The sequence below is a fragment of the Typopeltis vanoorti genome, chromosome 3 (genome assembly GCF_054136105.1).
Source record: "Typopeltis vanoorti isolate ZY-2024b chromosome 3, IOZ_Tvanoo_1.0, whole genome shotgun sequence".
Classification (NCBI taxonomy): Eukaryota; Metazoa; Arthropoda; class Arachnida; order Uropygi; family Thelyphonidae; genus Typopeltis; species Typopeltis vanoorti.
The window spans coordinates 107,456,292-107,481,361 of record NC_143551.1 but is presented as its reverse complement, the minus strand read 5'-3'; the positions used below and the strand labels follow the sequence as shown (position 1 = coordinate 107,481,361).

Sequence of the window (25,070 nt, the reverse complement as noted above, 5' to 3'; positions counted from 1 at the left end):
ATGTCCTTTTCTCGGCAAACTCTAACCTTGAAGAAGAGCCACATCAAGTTGATTGGGAACGCACTAGTAATTTATATATTTGCAAGGATGAATTCGAAAGAAGAATTATCGAATCAAAAGAAATAGTTCTGGACCCTTCACATTTAAACAATAATCTTAGCTACAATCTACCTGATTCCCATAGCGCAGTAATCCAGTACTGGCACTCAAAAATTAGCTGTCGCACACATTCTACTCATGCCAACGGTAGCACGCGGTCACCTATTCAAATATGACTGTTATTATTCTGCTTTTTATTAAGCTGTAAAGTTCATTTTTTACCGTGTTATTTTATATCTTATGTTTTTATTTCTCACCTGAAGAAGTCGGAGCACCGATGAAACTAGTTGTGATGTATTAAAGGTTTTTGTTATACTTTCTCGGGTTCTAGTCAGTTAAATTTAGTTTTATAAATATATATATATATATATATATACACACGAGTATCACATCTTGATGTGTGTCTAAGTGTGCAGAAATATAATGAACGGTTCGCAGAATAAGTATTCTTAAATGTGATGCCCTTTCTCCCTATACCTATTCCAGTTTTGTAAATATTAATATTTCATCAGCAAAACCTGCATATTTAAGTAATAAAAAAATATTTACAACTTTTTAAGATGAAACAGAAATTAGGAAACTCACTGATCAATAATATATTACTTTCATTGTATAAGAATAAAAATATTATGAAAATCTAATCAAAATCTCAACAAATAATATATAAATACATAAAAAACTATATTTTGTGAAATTTATCTTTCACTGCATTTACTTATATATCGGTCTCAATGCAATATCATTTCAATTTTCTAGTGAATAATGCTTTCAATGAATTTTTTCCATGATGAATTTTCTCTGTGATAAATTTTCCACACGATGAATTTTCCCTCAATGAATTGTCGCCGGTGAAATGTCTGTGAACCACCATCAAAGGGTGTATAGGATATGATAGTACTACATGAAAAATTTACATCATTACGAACTTAATATCTACAATTTTCCTCAAAATCAGTCTGTTAACTGTCAAGGCTCCAACATTATCAGATCTTACATTTCTATTTTCTAATTCACTTTTTACTATATCAATCCACTAATATCTTGGTCTTCCTCTGGGTCTCTTTTGATGCTAACCTGGTGGAGAACACTTATTTTGCTAATCTTTCCTCACCATTCTGTTTAAGTGACCATACCACCTTTGGCTCTGCTAACGCCTTCCTGGATGCTACCAATGTCAAGTTCTTTCCTAATATTCTCGTTTTTAATATGATATTGCCATTGATACCATCTTTTTCATGCCCCTAATCTTTCTCAGGACTCTCATATCTGCAGTCTCTAGTCTTTGGTCAAGTGTTTTACTTCTGACCCAGCTCTCAGATCCATAAGTTAAAATTGGTTTGAACACTGTCTTGTATGTATATAATTTAGTGTTTTGGCTAATTTCTCTCTTATTCCATATAAATTTATTCGTTCGCTTCCTACCATACCAGCTTTGTTGATTCTATTGTCTATTTCCATATTTAATTTGCAATCTTCACTAGAAATCATGCCTAAGTAACTGAAATGTTTTCTTGCTCTATAGGTTCTCCATTCACAGTGCAGTTGAGATTTTCAATGTTCCTGCCTATTTTCATTGCCATTTTAATGCTGACCTTTATACTATATCTATTACAACAGTTATTCAATTTAGTCAGGGATTCTTGCAGACTTGTAGCAGATTTATTTAGAAGTATAACACTGTCAACATAAAGCAAAGAGCTAACATTAACATCTCCAATTTTGATATCAGGTTTAATACCACTTTCCTTCATGATGTGATCCATATAGATAATGAATAACAGAGGAGATAATGTACATCCTTGTCTCACACCAGATTTAACATTAAACCATCTTCCTGTACTTCCTTCAATTCTAACTGCTGACTTACAACTCAAATAAAGACTAAGTATTGCTTGATATAATGCCCCATTGACACCATATAACTGTAGCATATTGAATAGCTTCTCTCTTGGCACCTTGTCATATGCTTTTTCCAAATCGACAAAACTTAAATACAGATCTCTGTTATATTCCCATGCTTTCTCGACTATTTGTCGTAAAGTGAAGATCTGATCCTGACAGCCTCTATTTGGCCTGAATCCAGCTTGTTCTTCACCAAGCTTTTCTTCCACAATTCTTCTCAACCATTTCAAGTATACTTGCATAGATCTTACCAGGAACACTCAGTAGAGAAATACCTCTGTAATTCTCGCATTCAGTTTTATTTCCCTTTTTATATATAATTATAATAAGGTTACAAGAGTAGTTGATGAATTAAAGGCATATACTGCCATTTTCTTGGATTTAGCAAAGGCATTTGACAGGGTGCCACATGATAAGCTGATGTTTAAGTTGCAGCACATGATTTTGGATGTCAGGTTGGTCAACTGGATTCAGAATTGGCTGTCCGATAGGTATCAGAAAGTTGTGTATGGTGGGGCAGTTTCAAGGAGACAAAAGGTTACAAGTGGGGTCGCACAGGGCTTAGTACTAGGACCTATATTGTTTAACCTTTATATCAATGACATTGTCAGTGGATTGCAGGAGGATATCATCTGCAAACAATTCAGTTGTTTGCAGATGATATGAAGCTGTTAAAGGTTATTAGTAATAATGCAGATGTGGTAGCCCTGCAAGAGGATTTGAATAAACTAGACCATAGATGGCAAACCTATGGCAAGCGGCCAGAGGTGGCATGTCCGAGAATTTTGCTGGCACGTCAACGATTTACAGATAATATCCTTTTATAGCTTATAAATTATTTAGCCTTTTTTTTTAAATTAAAATATGTACAAGTTAAATTTTGTTTTACACGAGAGAGCAGCTATGAAGACGTGAATATGATTGGTGCGGTATTAACAAAAGTTCGCGCGACCCAAAGACAGCTGACTATTGTTGTGTTGAAATACTAATTCTCTTCAACCGAATTCTATAACATCTGACATTGCCCTAACAACATTCACTATACATTTCTTAGTTTTAACACATTCACAAAGGAGTGTCGTTTGTCGTTCCAACGGAATTTCTCATTACCAGCGGGCTGAACTCACACAAAGTTTCAACCCTTGGTTGAATTTTATTACTGCTGATTTGAGCTGGCAGACGAGCTCACACATGCATTATACTGCATGTTTCAATTCGTGGTAGAATTTTATTTGAAGTTAGCCTTTGTGATCTGTCATAATGACATCGAGAATTTCAAATGCAATAAAACAAACACTTATTTCATGTAATTGAAAAATTGGATAATAGTTTTTAGTTAGATACTTTGTTTCTGATGCGACATATGGTTTTGCTTGAATCTATACAGCATAGTTTCTGTGAGAGGGGACATGTGATTCATTAGTTAGCGCAGTTTTTATTCCAGCTGTCTGTAATTGCACTGTTCGTTGAGAAATATATTACACAGACTGCAAAAGGCTATTGTATCCCTGTTATTCAGGGATACAATAAAACTACTTGTTTTTTCTTTCATCTGTAGTATAATGGCTGTTGGGGAAAGCGTGTTGTTAACTGTGGGGAGCGAGTTATCGCCTCGACGTGAACATGTTCAAACATTAAATTATATATTTAGTTTAATCCTTTATCCAAGTGTAAGCTAGCAAAGTTTGTGCCTGAAGTATTTTCAGGACTGGGGCAACTCGTGGCAAAGGTAGACTGTCTTCACATCACTTGCCTTAGTATCCCATAATGCAAAGCACATCTCCTTGCGGACATGTATAATGCTATGCATAATGGGAGTGCAGGGTCATTACTCACACTGGTTTTGACCTTTATTGAGGTTTCTTCAGTGGGAGCCAGACCCAGAGGTAATACCAAGGTTAAAGTAATACACAAGTCATATTTTCCTATACCAGTTGCCAAAAGGTGTCACACTTTTATTTAATAATTTATTATTAAATTACTCGGGATTAGAGAAAGATGTTGGAAGTTTTTTCACTTGGTTGGACATAAATTATATATTTAGTTTAATAATTTATTATTATTATTATTACGGGCAACTCCAAGGAGTCCATAGACTCATCAAGGGAGTGCCTAACATCATGTCAAGAACAACTATTCGACATTCACACAGTATCTATCATACTTCGCCTTGAACTCATTTACAGTCATGACACACACAACAGATTCTGGCAACTTATTCCACTCATTCGCCACTCTCCAAGTAAAAAACCTAGCTCTAACACCCTTGCTAACCACACTCTTGCCCAGCTTTCATGTATGGCCCCTAGTCCTCCCACCACCAGTCCTATTCTCAAAAATATCTTCTGAATTAATCTTATAGAAACCCTTCAGTAATTTGAATGTCTGAATCATATCACCCCTTTTCCGCATATCAACCAATTTCTGCAACCAACAAATCTTCAACCTGTTCTCATAAGGTTCATTCCACAGACCTGCCACCATCTTGGTCACTCGTCTCTGGATCCTCTCCACCTCCTCCCCATCGAGAAAAAACCCTGGTGCCCATATCTGGTCACAGTAGTCTAGGGTCTTATCAAGGCTCGTCAAGGTCACCTTATCAAGGTGACCGACACAGAGGAACAATAACCTGTTTGTCTCTGCCTGTTAAAGTATTTTTCAGCAACCAAGTGATTTGATGAGCTGATTTAGCCACTTTTGCGATGTGCCCCCTAAACTTCAACTCCCTATCCACCAACACTCCCAAATCCCTAGCCTTATCAATCTCCTGTAGTACAGTTTCACCAATGTGATATACTGCTGCTAGTCTTTTCACCCCAAGTGTAAGCAAACAAAGTTTGCCCCTGAAGTATCTTCAGGACTAGGGCAACTCGTGGCAAAGGTGGACTGACTTCACATCACTTGCCTTAGTATCCTATAATGCAAAGCACATCTCCTTGTGGACAGATATAATGCTATGCATTATGGAAAGGGTCACTACCCAGACCGGTTTCGACCTTTATTGAGGTCTCTTCAGTGGGAGCCAGACCCAGTAGTGATACCAAAGTTGAAGTAATGCAGAAGTCATATTTTCCTATACCAGTTGCCAAAAGGTGTCACACTTTCCAACGTCTTTCTCTAATTCAGAGTAATTTAATAATAAGGTGTGAAAATATGACTTCTGCATTACAAGATATCCCCAGTACTGAAGATACAGGCGCAAACTTTGTTTGTTTACACTTGGATTAAACTCAATATATACAGTAGAACTCGGTTATAACGAATTCCACGGGACCACATATATTTGTTCGTAATAACCGTTTTTTGTTATATCCATGAAGGTCATAATTTGAGTGAATTAAAAATGTTTTCAGATTTTTCTCAGCATACATACATATAAAGAACATACATATATTGGGTAACATAAATACATATGTGCATACATACATATAAAGAACAAAAATTTTTTTTTAAAACTTCCCATTTTTACATAAAAAATCGTCAAGCGTGCTTTGCACAAGATGCATATTTCATACATTTGAAATTGTTCCTTATACCACTAAGATGCTTGAATGTGTCATCTGAACTTACAGATCGATTCCATAAATCTTGTTAAAATATGTAAAGCACTTTCTGCTTCCCACCAGGTAACGATTTTCTCATCATTGCTATTTTCTTCCTCGGAGTCACTACTACTATTATCTTCTTCTGGTGTATGAGAGATTTGTTTTAAGATGTCAGCATCTGTCATTATACCCGAAGTTGCGACGCCATTATCAATGTCTATAAAATTATCAATCTCTGTGCACGTTTCAAATTGTTCAAGGTTCACGCTTTTAACCATGCTGATAACGATAAGTCATCATCTTCTTCAGATGCGCACTCATATTCCATAAGACTGGCTTTCTTAAAACAGTTTTGTATCATAGACGATGACTCCGAATTCCAAGCATCACTCATTAAACGTATTGCGTGAAGTACACTGATCTTCAAGTCATAAGCATAAGCATTTTCCGCGGATTTTTCTCTGCGTTCTATCAGTTCCAAGACTAACAGATGACGAAAATGGGATTTAAAACATCTAATTACGCCTTGATCAAGCGGTTGCAAGACATATGTCACATTCGATGGCAAAAAAACAAGTTTTATGTTTGTTAAATTAGCCACTACAGGATGGGCAGGACAGTTGTCTATCAATAACAAAATTTTCCGGTTTTCACTGCAAAGATTTTTATCCCACTTGTGAATTTCATTTTCGAAAATTGAAGATGTCATCCAGGCCTTCTTATTCGCTGTATAATCAATGGGAAGTTTCTTTATGTTTTTAAAGCATCTAGGCTTTGCCGATTTTCCAATTTCAAGAAGCTTTTCTTTTATCGCTACCAGTCATGTTCGCACAAACTAAAACTGTGAGTCTATTTTTGATAAGTTTTCCACCAATGCACTTTTCGTTTTTAATTTGAAAAGTTTTATTGGGTGTTAAATTATAAAAAAACCCTGCTTTGTCTGCATTATAAATGTTGTTGTATCCATACCTTCGTTTGATGTCCGGTCATACATTCTTGATCCAGTCAGAAACGTTTTTGTCAATGGACAACGCCTCGCCACTTACTTTTGCATAGACAATATTGTTTCTGTTCTTAAAGCGATCAATCCACCCATTGTTGCATTTAAAATTGCTATAACCAAGTTGAACAGCAAATTTTTCGGCTTGAACTTTCAAAATTGGTCCGCTAATAGGTAAGCCAGCGGTTCTTTGCACTTTAAACCAAGAAAGAAGTGCCTCGTCAACGTCACTTTTATTACACTTTTTAAGTTTTTTACACTTTGATAAATTGTTTTCAAAAGCTTTCAGAGTCAACTCGCGATTCTTCCAAATTGTTGATATTGTAGATGGGGACAAACCATACTTCTTTGCTACTGTCAGATTTGATTGGCCACTTTCCACCTCCTGTATAATTTCTACTTTTTCGGAAACCGATAAAATTTTCCGTTTGACTCCCGATATTTTTCCACAACCAGAAAATGCGTACGTACGAAATGTCAGTAAAGGAACGACTAACGTGTATTATTTGTTCGTTAATTCCCGTGAAACAAATTCGTAATAAACATGAAATACATGCATTAAATCAAATGTAATTCAAATATACCTTCAAAATTATTCATTATAAACGTGAATTTGCTGTAACCATGATCGTTATAACCGAGTTCTACTGTAATTTATAGTCTAACCAAGTGAAAAAAGTTCCAATGTTCAAACATTTTTCATGTGTGAGATATATGCAAAACCTTTTAATATCTTTTTTCATGAAGTAAAATCAGGGGTGGAGTTATAGTCGAGTACAATATATATTCAAGTAAATACTTTAAGCGTTTCGCAGACAAGTTGACATCCTTTTGCTGCTTTCCCAGCTCAGCTGACTTCTATGGTGAGTTACAATGCATAATTGTTTTTCTCATACTGTTTTTTTTTTTAAAACAAAATTATTAAAATGAATTTAATAATACAATAATCAATTTTACACTGAATAATATTATAAATTTATAATTAAATAAATATTATAAATAAAATATTTATAAAATATTATAAATAAATGAATTAAGTTAGATTAATTTTCTATTAATTTTTCCCCTATTAAAAACTGCTGGCACGTCAGCAACTGATTTGTAAATTTTTGCCATGCGCACATAAAAGGGTTCGCCACCACTGAACTAGACAGACATGCAAATGAATGGGAGTGTCGGTTTAATGCAGCAAAATGTGAAGTCTTGAGGTTTGGGACACTTCATACTGTATTGGAGGAAATAGGGGAGACAAGAGATCTGGGGTTGATGATTGATAGAAATCTGAAATTCAGGGGACATTGAAAGGTGGTGAAGGTAACATAGAGGATTGCTGCAATACTGAGAAGGATGCTGACCTGCAGAGATAAGAGTTATCATCCCGTTGTATAAGACCCTGATCAGACCACACTTTATTATTCTCAAATTTGGTCCCCAGGATTTGAAGGGGATAAATTAACTGTTTAAAGGGTACTCCTCTGTACCCTTTAAACAGTTCAGGACTGTACAGTGTTAGTTAAGAGGATCAGCTGATCGGAATGTGGACTGCAAAGTTTGGTAGATAGAAGAAGGAGAGGTGATATGATTGAGACTTTTAAACTGTTGAGAGGTGGTTACAAGGTTGACATTGGGGAGTTCTTTCGCAAGGTTGAACAGCGGGAAGGAGTGATGACAAGGGGCCATCCCTGGAAGTTATGAAGGGAAGCTGTGAGTAATATGATGAGGAGTGGTTTCTTTGCATGGAAGGTGGTTGAACTGGAATGCATTGCCTGATAGAGTGGTGAGGGCGACAACGGTCAATGAGTTCAAGGAGTGGTATGATCGAATTTGTGTTTCCTAGGAGGGACCTCCTGCGATGAGTCTTGATAGGCTTTGTGTTTCCTGGGAAGCACCTCCTGTGATGAGTCTTATGATGCCATGGAGGCCAGAATAATAATAATATATGGTGCTATGCTATGAGAATTGTACTCCAATCATCTGGAATTAGTCCCTCTGTCCAGGCCTTCTGAATTATGCAGTGCAGCCACTGTAAGACTTTTATACCTCCATACTTGAGCATTTCTGGTCGAATATCATCTACTCCTGCTGTCTTTCTACTTTTGAGGCTTTTCCTAAGTTTTTTTACTTCAATATGGATATGTATTCCTGATTGCATGCTTGTTGAGTACTTTTTAATAGTGTACTGTCATCACTGCTTGTTTCATTTAGCAATTTTTCGAAGTAAATGCTCCATACTTTAATGATATCTTTTTCTCCTGTTTTCATGTCACCTTTATCATCTCAAATTCCTTTTACAACACTCTTTCCTCCATTTCTGAGATTTTTCAACAGCCTCCAGAATATCTTGCCGCCTTCCTCATATTTCTTTTCTATGTTATTACCACAGTTTTCCCGTGACTTTTGTTTAGCTTGTTTTATGCAGTGTTTAGCTTTCTTGCATTTGTCTCTGTATTCTCTAAGAATGCAACTTATTTGCCAGGAACTTTTAATATGCTTTCTACTTTTCCTTCACTGCCTCTTTAACTTCCTGTGTCCACCATGGAGTTCTGATTTTTCTATCCTTGCAGACAACCTTACCACATTCTTCTCTCACTGAATCAATTAGTGTTTTTTTCAGGGCTTGCCACTGAATCTCCAAGGTTTGGTTCCTGTTCTCAAAATCTTTCATTTTTTCTTGGATAATATTTGTGTATTTTAATCTAGTTCACATCTGAGAGCTACTCAACTTTTATGCTCTTTAAAACTTTCTTACATGTTCTTCTTTTCAATATGAAATTCAATTTTATCCTGCTCAAGACTAAGTGGTGATCACTTCCAATTTCAAAACCTCTGTGCACTCTGGTGGCCTGCACCAGGGAGAAAACATCACTATCAACAATAACATAGTCAATGAGACTTTTCTTCTTCTTCTTCTTCTTCTTCTTCTTATTATTATTATTATTATTATTATTATTATTATTATTATTTCGGGCTACTCCAGGGAGTCCTTAGACTCATCGAGGGAGGCCCTAAACTCCATGTCCACACAACTATTTGACATTCTCACAGTATCTATCATACCTTGCCTTGAACTCGCTCACTGTCATAGCACCCACAACAGACTGGCAGCTTATTCCACTCATTTACCACTCTAATAGTAAAGAACCCAGCTCTAACACCCCTGCTAACCACACTCTTGTCCAGCTTCCATAGGTGTCCCCTAGTTCTCCCACCACCAGTCCTGATCTCAAAAATATCCTCTGAATTAATCTTATAGAATCCCTTCACAATTTGAATGTCTCAATCATATCTCCCTCTTCCATCTATCACTTCTCTCCATGTTCCCCATATTCCTGGCCACTTCTCTCCATGTTAATTTATGCACATTTTTATGTTGGAACATTGTGTTAGTAATAACCAGTCCATGTCCTGACAGAAATCCAACAGGTATTTGCCATTATTATTAGCTTTGTTCTTTTCTCCAAATTTTCCCAAAATATTTTTGTATGTCTGACAATCATTTCCTACACTGCTATTTAGATCCCCAACAAGGACCAACTTTTCCTTTTTTCATTGTGTCAGTTGCTTTCTTTAAAGCCTAAATTTTTTTATTTGTATGCACACCACAATTTGCAGAACTCTGGCATGTAAACTGATTAATATGGTTATGCCACATTTTAATATTTAAACTCCCATGATAAAGATTGGTGCATATTTTCAAGCAAATGAAAAAGAGGGAAGAAAATGCACACAATAGCTACAATATTGCTATCCATTCCAGTTGGAAAGGTAAATGTGTGCTTGATCTGTTTCAAATGAATTCACATTGGGATGAATATATCATTATAAATAAAGGGATGTTTATTTCAGCATTTACTGATGTATAATTCAGTATTAATATAAATTTTAATAGATTCAAATTTAGAAGGAAGGTGGTTCCTCATTCCACTGTAAGCTTTGTCTTTTATCTAAGCCTGATTCACATCCTGGATGACTTGATCCACAAAATCTCCCAGAGTTGCTCTGTGAGATTCAAATGTAATGATTTCAGTGGCCTTGGTAACGACTGGAAGTAACTTTCGTGTTTTGCAAACCACTCAAACTGGTACTAGCAATGTGGCATGGTGCATTATCCTCTGAAACACCTGTGCCATGTTGGTTGACAGTCACCATGAATGGTGTTTCTGACAAGTCACAATGTATAAATACTTTGTAGCAAAGATCTGTGGGTATCAGATTAAAGAAGAAATTTCCAGGAAAACATCCTCCATTACCATTATTTGCATGGAGGATGTTTTCCCATCTTTCCTGTTTCTGATGGACCAAGATAGCTGATTAATATCCCCCACCTAGGTATTTTTGCCAAACTCTACCTGCCATCTACATGGCATTCATAACAAATCTCAGCAACCTATAGACAGTGGTTCCATAAGTTTTTGACCTGACTAACTTTTAGAGGTGATAGAAAGAAAACAACTGTGTCACTTTTCAACATAATCTCCATTTCCTTCAACACATTTTTCACATCTTTGAATTAACATTTCTTTTCCCTTGAAAAAAACATTCTGTACTTTTGTCTGCTAAATGGCCTAAAATTGCATCTTTCACGTCATTGTCATCTGCAAATTTTCTTCCTGAAAGGTCTTTCTTCAGTCTTGAGAAGAGGTAGTAGTTACTGAGTGCTAGATCTGGACTGTAGGTTGGGTGTTCAATCTCCTGTAAGCCACAGTCCTTCACCACAGCCTTGCAACAATAGTCATATGGACTGAAGCATTCGTGAAGCAGGCAAACACCATGACTCAGCATTCCTCATCTCTTCTCTTTTATGGCATTGTGCAGGAGCGAAGCATAATATTCTGCATTCACGATGGTATTCCTTTCTTTGAAGTCAACCCAAAAAAATGTGCTGGCCTGGTTGACCGATTAGTTAATATATCCACTCTCCAGCCAAAAGGCTGTGGATTTGAATCCACCATGGGCATGGATGTTTGTGATTGTCTGAAAATACTAGTGGTGTTGGTGGTAGTAGGCAGTAGATGCCGTTGATGTAGTTGCAGTTCGTTGTAGGTGGTGGATTGAGTGGTGGAGACAGAGAGCTGTAGAGTAGGTTCCCTCCCTTGATGAGCCTTTGGACTTCCTGGAAGTGTTACTTAATAATAATAATAATCCCAAAAGATCGTTGCCATGATCTTCTTGGTGGAGAGTGACCTTGACTTTTCTCACTGGTGCTTCGCCTGGTTTGCACCACTCCATAGATTCCCTTTTGGAAAAAGGATAATAATAAAGGACTATGGTTTCATTCCTGGTAACAATGGATTCTAGTACTTCTCACTGATTCCCTAGATAAAGCTCTAAAAACCTGTGGGAACAGGTCACAGAGTGCTTCTTCTAAATTGAAGTTGGGACACCCACCTTGCACTGGATATTACTTTCCCCCTATAATTTACATAAATTATATAAATATTATTAATAATTTATGTTGATATTAAAGTTTGAAGAGTGCTTTCACATATGACTTGACTTATTTAAGAACACTTTGTTAATTTTTAGGCCGTGCAGTAATGCTTGAGATGCCACGTAAATCTGGGTCCAAAGTATTATCTCACATGTTAGCTAGTCATGGAGGGGAGATTTATATCCATACATTAGGCACAGGGAGATCCATTTTAGAAGACCCACCTTCAATCAGTGAGGGATGTGGTGGAAGAGTTACAGATTATAGAATTAGTGTAAGTAAACAGTTTTACAAATTGCATTTGAATTAAAAATCATATACAACAGTTATTACTCTGTGTGTGTGTGTGTGTGTGTGTGTGTGTGTGTGTGTGTGTGTGTGTGGTGTTCCAAAAATGCATTAGCAAATTAAAATATTAACTTTCCATGAAAAAATAAATTTGCTTGATTTTTGGAAATATTTGTATTTTTGTATGTGTTAATTTCAATAACTCCCACCCAAAAGGCTGTAAAACTTAGCGCATCGATGCCATGAGTGAGCTAAGGAATATTTTTTATCATTTTACTTTATTTTTTTAAATTTAGACCTGAAACCTGTTCCAGATAAAAAGTCCTGAGACCAGCATGAAAACGTTTGTCCAGTCTTTTAAGTAGACTTGAAATGTTTCCATGTCATTGGAAAATGTTATTCTTCATCATATTGAAATTGAAATCACAATGTTTAAAATTTGAAGTTGTGGTTAATATCCTTATCATGGCAAATAAGGAACACAAACTTAAAAAAATAAATAAAAATTAATATATAAATAATATTTATATATTAATTAGCATAGATGGCGTTGGTGTAGTTGCGGTCAGTGGTGGAGACAGAGTTGTAGAGCAAGTGTCCTCTCTCGATGAGTCTTTGGACTCCCTGGTGGCGTCTAATAATAATAATAGGAACATTTGAAACTCTTATGATAATGGTGAAATGTTGATTCAAGCTACTGAGTACAGAAATTCACCTGCTCTCAGTACATGAAATAGGGTTTTCTCAGATCATATACGATGCAAAATTTTTTTTATGTGGCACTATAAATATATACCAGAATATTAAAGTGACAGGTTCTTGTAAAAAGAATCTTCAAGCAGATCAGTTTTTTCATAAATTATTCAAGGACAAATAAATTATTTCAGTATAATAACTAATTGATTGATTGAATGCTTACCTGAACAGTTTTAAATTTAGAAATTGAGATGTTATAAAAAAAAAAAAAAAAAAAGCTTTTTTTTTTTTGTTGGTGAATTTTAAGTTATAGTTCATAAATTTGTTTATTGGGAAAATTTAGTAGAAAGATAAATATTTTAGATAGATATAACGAGCAAAGATTAGTAATGGAAGTTTGCAGTAAACTTTTGGGCTATAAAAGAGGAATGGTCATATCTTTGTGTCTGGCCAATCAGAACACTCATGCAGCAAAGTTGGAACCAAGCTCTAACATCATGTGTCCTCTTGTAACTTCACCCATCTAGGACATCTCGATGGAATTCGACTCCCCATTTCAAAACCAATAATCAGTAATTCCCCCCCCCCACACACACACACATCACCACAAACATCCTTGCAGAGATAACAGTATCATAGTATGTAAACACATTTACATGGTAAACTACTTATTGATCGCTTAAACATTAGATATTTTGGAAAGATTAACTCAGCCTAAATTCAGTGAAACAGATTCACAGACTAGTCTTAAACAAAATAAGAATGCATAACAATCACCTAACTATTTGCATGCCATAGAAGACATGCATAAAATAAAGGATTCTGTTCGAAAGTAACTCAAGACAGTGAGTGTTCGCGTGCGCGCGCGTGCGTGCGTGCGTGCGTGCGTGCGTGCGTGCGTGTGTGTGTGTGTGTGTGTGTGTGTGTGTGTGTGTGTGTGTGTGTGTGTGTGTGTGTGTGTGTGTGTGTGTGTGTGTGTAAATAGTTGATAACTACTGCTTAGGATTATAATTTCCTACAAATACTTCTGGAATGGATAAGCTATTATTACAGTTCAAATTACGATGATAAAGGAGAGCCTTATATAGGGAGATTCTCCCTTCTCCCTATATTCATCCCTTCATAAATGAAGAGAAAAAGCCACATTCTTTGGATATTATGGAGATTGTATCAATGTGTTGATGAAGCTTCTCACTGGCAAAGCTTTGATGCATCAAAATGAATACAATTCCTGTAATATCCAAAAGAAATAACCAAATAATCATTGACAATTACAAACCTTCCCGTGCAACCCTTTGTTCAGAGAAGGGTTTTTCTATTCCATATATTTCAATCATTTCCAAGTGAGCTACTAGGTCACTTTTGACCTAGTAGCTCACTTGCCTCATCTTTTGACCATATAATAAACCTTTTTTTTTTTTTTAGGTTAATCTTGAATGCAGGCAGTATCAAGTAGAATAATGTGGACAAATATCGGAATGGAGAACTGGGCAATGAGACTTATTTGTGTCCAATTTGACCGATAATTCCACAGAAGGTTCTACTAAGGTAGAAGTGGAGGAATTTTTTGAGACTTTAGAAGAGAAACTGACCCAATGAAAAAAGAAAAGTTGGTCCTTGTTGTGGATCTAAATAGCACAGTAGGAAATGATTGTCAGACATGAAAAATATTATTCAAAAATTTGTGGAGAAAAGAGCAAAGCTAATAATAGTAAATAAATGCCTGTTGAATTTCTGTTCAGGACAGACTGGTTATCACTACCACAATGATCCAACATAAAAATGTGCATTAATTCACATGGAGAGAAGAGGCAAGGAATAAGAAAAGTCTCATTGATTATGTTATTGTAAATAGGGATGTTTCCTCCCTGGTGGAGGACACCAGAGTGTACAGAGGATTTGAAATTGGAAGTGATCGCCATTTAGTCTTGAGCAAGATAAAATTGAATTTCATATTGAAAAGAAGAACATATAAGAAAGTTTTAAAGTGAAGAAAAGTTGAGCAGCTTTCAGACGTGAACTGTAGACTAAAATACACAAATATTATTCAAGAAAAAATGAAAGAGTTTGAGAACAGGAACCAAACCTTGGAAATTCATTGGCAAGCCCTGAAGAAAACATTGATTGATTCTGCCAGAGAGGCATGTGGTGATATTGTCTGCAAGGATAGAAAAATCAGAACTCCATGGTGGATACAGGAAGTTAAAGAGGCAGTGAAGGAAAAGAAGAAAGCATATCAAAAGCGAATAAGTCAGCTTGTGTTCTTAGAGAATACAAAGATGAATGTAAGAAAGCTATACACTGTTTAAAACAAGCTAAACAAAAGTCATGGGAAAACTTTGGTAATAACATAGATAATGTATCCATATAGATAATGAATAACAGAGGGGCTTGTCTAACACCAGATTTAACATCGAACCATCTTCCTGTACTTACTTCAATTCTAATTGCTGACTTACAACTTAAATGATGACTAAGTATTGCTTGATATAATGCCCCATTAGCACCATACAACTGTTCGTTTTGAATAACTTTTCTCTTGGCACCTTGTTAATGTTGAATTTATGCACATTTTTATGTTTTATCATTATGGTAGTAATAACCAGTCCATTTCCTGAGCAGAAATCCAACAGGTATTTATTTACCATTATTAGTAGCTTTGCTCTTTTCTCCATATTTTCTAATAATATTTTTTCATATCTGATAATCATTTCTTACCCTGCTATTTAGATCCTGTTGGATCGTAACTTCTGCTCGTTAGTATTTAATAGTATTTAACTAGTTGTAGGCTGATATATCATCCGAACATAAAGAAAATTTGTATTATGCTGCGCCACTCTATGTTCTGAATTGCATGAGCAACTTTGATTAATCAACCTTCAACTGTACCAGGTTATTATAAAGCCTGATTTTAGGCCGAGGCTCTCACTATTAAGCAAAGCTCCCACTTTTGGTTTGAAATATTTAATGTACGGTTCAGTGAAAGAAAATCTGGCAAACTCTAGATTGATCTTAGATAAAGAAAAACATTTAATGCAGTGTCACATATAATTACATCATAACGCAATCTTCCAACAGGGACATTACAATTAAATGAATATTAAACTGTCATTAAGATACTAGTATATTACTCATCTGAGCTTAAAATTTATAATTAAAAACTATATTAACAGATCTTATTCTTCTTGTTACAAAGAAGTTCTGTCACAACTCCAAGGTTACATCTCAAAACATTTTAAATATCAAATCAGTTCAAGATATTCAGAAAGAATACAACTCATGAACCATCAGACATTCAATTGTAATTCTCTAAGCTCAGTCAATCAAAATTAGTTCTTACAAGTTCGAGATTCCTAAATTACAACAAATAGGCTTTTCATTATTCTCATTCAGTCAATGAACACTTAATTCAGTAATATAATATTTGTCACTTGAAGAGGGAAAAGTCTTAGCACATCACACATTCAATCTTGACTCGCTGAATACAGCAACTAGGAATAAATTACTTTCGGTGGAATTAATTTTCGTTACTTCTCACTAAGTATAGTAAAGGTAATCTTACCAGGATATAGCTTCTTCACATCATAAGGAGATCGAACAACATCTTTAAAGTGCTTGCTGACTTTTACTTTTTTTACTTTGTAGTAACACAAACTTAAAAGAATCTTCTATTTCCGCGATTGATTTATAGACTCATCATCATCAAATTCCTGCCATGTACCCTCAAGGGGTGTACAGGATTTATAGACTCGAGAGAATATAACATTTTTACACTTGGTTTAAATTATCTACCCATTTCTTCCCTTTCTTATAGGTATTATCCTATGTCCTGCACTTTTCCACTGCTAGGTGTTAGGAAGTTTTGGTAGAAATGCAACTCTGAAAAAGGTAAGTTAAAATGCCAACCGATTCCTGGTACTTTCTATTCTGTTTTCAGCACGTCAAAATCCCTCTTCAGTCTTTAGCTACCATTCTTTATACTTCCCCCCCCCCCACTCGTTTTTTTTTTTTTTTTTTTTTTTTTGTGTCCACTCCTTCCTTTTTCCTGCCAGTAACTGGTTTTCATCGGTTTAGCTTTAGCTCACATCGAACTTCCTTTTCCCTTGGTATATAGTAGTTCACGCTCCAACACGTGCTAGGAGAAATTTGCATGATTTCTCACAACAACCAGTCAAATGATAAATCATAAGGAATCTTTTGGATATATTAAAATTACATATATCACAGTTTCTTATATTATTATTAAAGGAATAAAGCAAATAAAATAAATGACACTTTAATACAGAGCCTTTTCATGTCTATGATATACCCTAAAATTACATAAATAAAATTAACTAACAAAACTCGGAAGGAATTACATGAATAACATTTTATAAGCAAGAGACTAACAAAATAAATTTAAATAAGTCCTACTTATGATATAGTAGATCATGTTAATTATGAATGAAGTATTATTAATTATAAATATCTTCATTCACAATTTAACAGATCCCCATCAAGGACCAACTTTTCCTTTTTCATTGTTTCAGTTGCTCTCTCTCTAAAGCCTCAAAAAATTCCTCCACTTGTACCTTAGTAGAACTTTCTGTGGGACCATCGGCCCAAATAAGTCTCATGGTCCAGTTCCCTATTCTGATATTTGCCCACATCAATCTACTTGATATTGCCTGCCATTCAAGAATATTAGCCTCATATTTAGTATTGAATACTATAGCTGCTACTCCTTTTACCTGATTGCTATTGCCTGAATATAGCATTTTATTAAATATTAAATAAATTTATTAAATATCATTGTATTTATTGCTCAGAGAGATTTCGCCAGTTTTTGTCTTTTTTGTTTGTCACCCATATTATGTCGATCTGATACTTATTCAATTCTTGAGCCAGCTCCATTTCTTTGCCATTCAGGCTTCTTATGTTGATAGTACCAATCTTGAACTCTGGTGATGTTGATTTTAGCTGTGTTTCAGAATTTGTTCCAGTAGCTTACTTTTTCGCTGTTTGTCCAGGTTCCATGCCGAAAATAACAGGGCCTTGTTATCCAGGCAATGCCACATCCTGCATGAAATTCTATCATTGTAAATTGTGGTTTAAGCCAATAAGAATATAATTTGTTCAGCTAAATCCGAAATTACCAGCCTATCTTCATTTGTTCAGTATCCAGGTAGATACCTAACAGGGTGCACATGAGATGGTGAGGATTAGACATTAGGTCAAAACCCCTGGTCGGTTCTCTGAATTCCTTTAAAGGCTATGAGGAGGTCTTCTCTCAGTTATACAGCTTTGCCCCTTAGGCACCCCAAATTACTAGGATGCATTTGTTAATTTCAAAAAAACTGTCATAAAATATTATGAACATAATTGGCTTATGTGCATTAGTTGCTTAATTAGTCAGTCAGTTGTTCACATGAAGAAATGAGAAAAGTCTCATTAATTGTGTTACTATTGATAGTGATATCATCATGCTGGCTAAGGACCCAAAAACATACAGAGAATTTGAAACAGGAACCGATCACCATTTAATTTTAGGCAGGATAAAATTGAATATCATATTGAAAAGAAAAAATATTCAAGACTCAGATACACAAATGTTATTGAAGATAAAATGAAAGAATGAAGCTAAAAACCAAACCTTGGAGATTTATTGATAGACTTTGAATAAAACATCAATTCATCCAGAGAGGCATATGAGGTTGTCTGCAAAGATAGAAAAATCTTTCCTCCATAATGGAGTCAAGTTAAAGTGACAATCAAAGAAAAGAAGAAAGCATATCAAAAAACCCTGGAAAGTAAGTCAGCATGTGCTCCTAATAGAATACAGAGAAAAATGTAAGAAAGTAAAGCACTGTGTAAAACTGGCAAAACAAAAGTGAAGGGAAGATATTTATAAGAATATAGAAAATAAATATCAGGAAGGTAGTAAAATGTTTCAGAGGCTATTGAAAAACAAATCTTAGAAATGGAGGAAAGAGTACTGTAAAAGAAATCATTGATGATCAAGGTGATACAAAAACTGAAAAAAAAATATTCTGAATGTGTAGTGTAATTACTTAGGATTGCAAATGAAACAAGCAAGGTAGGAAACACTCAAGATGAATACAATCTCCAAATATGGAGGTATAAAAGTTATGTAGTGGATACAATGGATAATTCATGTGGCTTGGTCACAGAATTGAATTCCAGATAATTGGAGTACAGCTCTCATGGTGCCCAAAAGGGAAATAAAACTGAATGTGAGAATTGCAAAGGAATTTCCTTACAGATTATCAAGTAATTCTGTCAACATACCTGAGAAGAGGCTAATAAAATTGTGGAAGGGAAACTTGGAGAAGAGCCTGGATTCAGGCCAAATTGAAGTTGTCATGATCAGATTTTCTTTTTAGGACAAATATTTAAAAGAAATTATGGGAATATAACAAGAATCGGTATTTAAGTTTTGTAGATTTGGAAAAGGCGTATGACAAAATGTCAAGAGAAAAACTGTTCAAAATGCTACAATTATATGGTGTAAATGGGCATTATATTCAGCAATATATATATATATATATATATATATATATATATATATATATATATATATATATACATACATATACACACACACACATACATACATACACTGCTCAAAACAATTAGTTTCTGTCGGATAATTATAAATTTCTGCAAATAATTATCACTATTGGATACTTTATACATGAATAAATATTTCTTACTTATGGATAGGGTGTAATTGATGAGATATTGTTTAAATAATTGATATTTATTACAAATTTAACAAATTATGCATTTTAGCCTGAAATAAGTTTAACAAGAATAACAACAAGAATATCATCTAATTGTTTTGAGCAGTGTATATATATATATATAGTCTATATTTGAGTTGAAATCCAGCAGTTAGAATTAAAGGAGGTATGGGAAGATAGGTTCGTTGTTAAATAAGGTGTGAGCCAATTGGGGGGGGGGGGGAACACCTCATCTCCACTGTTATTCATCATCTGTATTGATCACATTATGAAGGAAAGTGGCATTAAACCTGATAGCAGAATTGGAAATGTCAATCTCAGTTTCTTACTTTGTGCAGATGATGCTATACTCCTAAATAAATCTCGTACAGGTCTGCAAAATTCTCTAACAAAATTGAATAACTACAGTAATATATTTGGTATTAAAATCAGCAATAAAATGATAAAAGTCTGAAAATAGGCAGAAACCATCAATTTGAAAACATCAACTGCATCCTGATTTTGAGAACCCTATAGAACTGGTAAAATATTTCAGTTATTTAGGCACAATTTTTAGGAAGATGGCAAATTAAATATGGAAATCATGGTGATGATGATGACGATGGAGGCAGCAGATTTGAGAGGAGTAAGAAAGATTAGGAGAGTGAACAAATCTGTGGCAGAATCATATTAAAAACAAGGATATCACAAATATTTTTAGCGTTCAGGAGTGGTGTCAGCAGAGCTAACTGCAGGTGGTGGTTACTTAAACAGAATAGGATTAGAAATGGTCTGGATGTTAAGAAAAAGACTCAGAGGGAGACCAGAGGACAGTGGGCTGATGTAGTAAGAAGTTCTTTAGATATATCTAACATGAAATATAACATTTAATAATATTGTAGTCTGGACAGATAATGTGGAGGAAAATTGTCAGTTGTTGGAAGTTAGTAATGAAGTAAACTTTTCATGTAGTACTATTGAAATATCCTTTGTAGCATCCCCCCCCCCCTTGCACCTCTCCGTGAGGGTTTTTACCTGGATCGACCTGTTGCTTTCATTCAGTGTTTCTCCACGAATGAAGGTTGCAAATTTTCCAGTTATGGCAATCTTGAGCCATTCTTCTCCACTTGTTTCCTATCACTCTAGTTAGAGGATCTTTCCATCTAGTTGGAGGCCTACCGGGTTTTCTCTTGGTTGATCTTGGATACAAATTTGTGATACAGTAGGTCCACCTGTTGTCATTAAGTCTTGCAATTTGACCTACCTACTGTGCATTGTTGTCATATATGGTTTTCACTACTTCTTTTACTCCAGTTAATTTTCTGATAGTTGTATTTGTGATGTGGTCTTTTTTACTTATTCCTAAGATTCTTCTTTCCATTGCATGCTGGGTAGTTTGAAGACTAAATTCCTTTTTTTTGTAGTGCCCCAAGTTTCAGAGGTGTAGGTTAAAGATGGGAGGACACAGCTGTTGAACATGCTAGCTCTTATTTTGAGATTTAGCTTAGGATCTGTGATTATGGATTTGATACAGTTAAAGGAGATCCATGCAGCTCTTTTTCTTTTGGATATTTCTTCAGAAATATTGTTGTCCATGTTTATTGTTTGACCAAGGTAGGTGTAGGATTCTACACTTTCTATGCTGAAATTTATTTGAATGGTGTGGGTTTGGCAGTATTTATTTCTCATCCATTTGCTTTTGTCTTGGTGAATTTTTAGTCCTAAAAATTCACCATGATCACAATTTGATCACAAAAGAAACGAAGAAATTATGAAAGAATTAAACCAAGAACCAGTAATAGAAAAAAAATTTAAAAATATAAACATAAATGGATGGAACACGTTCAAAGAATGAAAACAGAAAGATTACCAAAACAAGCCTTAAAGTACAAGCCATTAGGGAAAAGAAAACCAGGACGTCCTCTTAAATGATTCAACGATGACTTCTAAGGCCGTAACAGGCCATGCTAGGCCTAAATCCTTGATATGCATGATGATGATGATGAATTTTTAATCCTATTTTATTACAAGCATCATTAACTTGGTGAAGCATTGTTTCGAAGTTGCATAGGGTCTTGAGCTATAAGTATTATATCATCTGTAAACATTAGTATTTGGAGCAGCTTCCATCGATGTTTATGCCACCTTTTAAGTCAATTTTCCTTAAAGTGCTTTCCAGACTACATGTAAAAAAGTTTGGTGATATGACATCTCCTTGTCGCACACCTCAGTTTAAGTTGTAGTTATAGGATTGTCGAATAAGGTTATTTGTGTAGAGCTACCAGTGTTAATTTCTTTAATAACACTGGTAGCTCTACAGTGATCATTAAAAAAATTAACACTGGTGGCTCTATAAGTGTTAATTTCTTTAATTAGATTGATATAGACTGGACTGATGCCTTGTTCTAATATTGCCTGTAAAACTGCGTTATGTTCTATGATGTCGATAACTTTTTAAAGTTGATAAATAGAATGCAAAGAGGGATCTGGTATTCTTTGCATCATTCACTATTGTTTTCTTGAAGGGTAGTTTTGATTCTCTTTGATATCATTTTTTCATTAATTTATATATATGTGATGGCAGACATATAAGATGGTAATTCTTGTTGTCTTGTATGTTAGCTTTTTTTTGAAGAGAAGAATTGTTTCTGATCTCTTCCATTTTGATGGTATTTTTCCTTCTTTTAGATACCAGGTAAATCTTTCAGCCAGAGCTTTATAAAGTTGTGGTCCTCCCTCTTGAATATCCTCAATTTTCATATGATCAATGCTGGGATCTATATTGGATTTCATGTTTCTGAGTGCATATTCTATATCGTCTGTGAACACTTCTGGTACATCATATATTATTAACTTTTGGTTCATGGAAAAGATATTTTGATGCAAATAGGTCATTGTAGAAGTCTTGTACTATCTTTTCCATTTTTGGTCTGTTTATGTGTCTTCTTTCATCTTGATCTAGTAGTGTGGGATTAGCCTTCACATAATTAATTCTATTTTTAATAAAGAGTTGAAAGAGAAATTAATTTCTCTTTCAACTCTTTTTAGATTCAGTGGCATTTCTCGGCTCTTTTTCCCTGTGGGATCTTCTTTCTTAATACTTTGCAAATAATTTTATATTGAAGTTATGAGTTTGGTTTATCTTTCAGTTCTCTTCTCTTTTTAGCAAATTCAAGGCTTGTATGGAGAGTCTTTCTTTTTTGGGGTGTTCTTGATTGACTTTAGAATTTTCCGAGCACCTGGATAGGTCTTCCAGGAGTGTGTTATAATCTTTGTCAGTGCCATATTTGGTGCTATTCCATTCTATTTGATCAACAGATTGCTTGAACAAATCAGGATCTAAGTGTTTGGGTTGCTTTGCATGGTTTGAGATTGCTCATATTTTTCTTCCTTCTTTTGGTCAATTTATAGGATCGCTCTAAGTGGTCAGTGATTTGAATAGATGTCAAAATACTTTCTACCAGTTGTTCCTACGTCTTTTTCATTTCTTAAATCCCCATTTGGGGATTCCCAAGTCACATTTTTCCTGCTCTTTTTTGGAAGAAGGGATCCATAATGAAAAGTTTCTCTGCTTCTGCAAATTCTAGAAGTTTCTCTCCTCTTTCATTTCTATTGTTGTTGTTATGTGCCCTCCAATCATTTTTGACTCTTGGTGATTCTGTGAAAAAAGGCTTTCTCAATCCTACTCAGCCTCTTGTCCTTTCTTTCAGTAATTGTAAGTTCAAGTTGGTCCTCCTCCTCTTCTCATTTCCTCAATCTTCCTCAACATAACTGCCTTCTCTAATGATTCATCAACTTGCATAATGTGACCAAAGTACATCAGCTACCATTTAGCGAACCTTTTTTTCCAAGGTGCATTTCTATCTTTATATTCTCTAAAACTTTTTTATTGGTCATTCTTGCAGTCCATGAGATTCTTAATAGTCTCCTTCACACCCATAATTCAAATGAATCAACTTGCTTTCTGTCAGTCTTCTTAATAATCCAGCTTTCGCTTCCATACATCACTACTGGAAATATCATTGCTTTGATAATTCTAACTTTCCTGTCTTTCTCACACCTCTATCTTTCATAATTTTTGTCAGGTTTAATGTACCTTTTTTTTCCCATGACTATCCTTCTTTTAATTTCATCTTCACATTTACCATCATTTCTTATTCTGGACCCTAGTAAATCATAACTTTCAATGATTTCTATTTCATCTCCCTCTATTATAAATTGATTTAAATTTCAAGAAGCCATTACTTTTGTTTTGCTGATGTTTAAATTAAGCCTGGCTTTGTTACTTTCTGTCTTAATCAATAGAATCAACTGTTCCTGATCTTCCTTAGTTTCTGTTATGAGGGTTGTATCATCTGCATATCTTAAATTATTTATTTTTCTGCCACCAGTCTTAATTCCATCTGGATCTTTGTCTAAATCAGCCATTCTCATAATATATTCACTATAAATATTAAAAAGATAGGGTGATAGTATACAACCCTGTCACTGTTGTTCTTTCTTTCAGTAATTGTAAGCTCAAGTTGGTAAGTTCTTTTACGTTGTCCATCAACTCTTTTGTGGTCCGCCTCTTCTTCTCATTCCCTCAATCTTTCCCAACATAACTGCCTTCTCCAATGATTCATCAACTTGCATAATGTGACCAAAGTACATCAACTTTGGTCACAACTTGGAGAAACACTGCCTGTTTCTCCAAAGACTATTTTTACTGAAGCTTTTATGTTGTCATACAGCTCTCTTATCAAGAGAATTAGATGTATTCCCATTAATCTCATTACAATCCACAGTCTCTTGTGATCCATGCATTTTTCATTGCATGGATCACAAGATTTCTTATAATCAATAAAACAGATAAATACTTCTGAAATTCTCTTGTTCTTTCCATAATCCATCTTATGTTTGCTATTTGGTTCTCTAGTTTCTCTATCTCTCCTAAAGCCTGCCTGTTCTTGTTGCATTTCTCTATTCACATATGGCTCCAATATTTGTTGGATCACTTTTAGCATAATTTTACTTGCATGTGAAATTAAAGCGATGGTTCTGTAATTCTCACAATCTCTGGGAGTTAATTTTTTTGGAAATAGGATGAATACTGATGTTTTCCACTCTCTAGGCCAGTATATTTTCTTCCAAACTTGTTGACAAATTTCAGTCAATATATTCACTACTTCATCCCCAGCTACTCTCAATAATTCCACTAATACACCATCAGCTCCAGGAGCTTTTCCTTTTTGGTAGCTGTTCCATTACTGATATCACTTGGACTGTGTTATGCATCACTTGACCAAGCGCCAGATTGATGTTTTTGGAAAAAAGGTCATGTGAAAACAAAATTGGGAAAATATAGACTCCTGCTTGGTCTTGATTTTTTTTTTTTTTTTTTTTTT

At 34.9% G+C, this 25,070-nt stretch overlaps 1 protein-coding gene across 5 annotated transcripts in view; it reads left to right on the top strand.

Moving 5' to 3' along the window:
* The window catches only part of asun (integrator complex subunit 13 asun), a 333,447-nt gene that overhangs the window by 215,353 nt on the left and 93,024 nt on the right, over nucleotides 1-25,070 (top strand). For all 5 annotated transcript variants that reach the window (XM_090415856.1, XM_090415858.1, XM_090415857.1 and 2 more), the window contains one exon: nucleotides 12,073-12,251. In XM_090415856.1, the coding sequence (XP_090271982.1) occupies nucleotides 12,073-12,251 (179 nt within the window). The remainder of the gene's footprint in view (nucleotides 1-12,072; nucleotides 12,252-25,070) is intronic.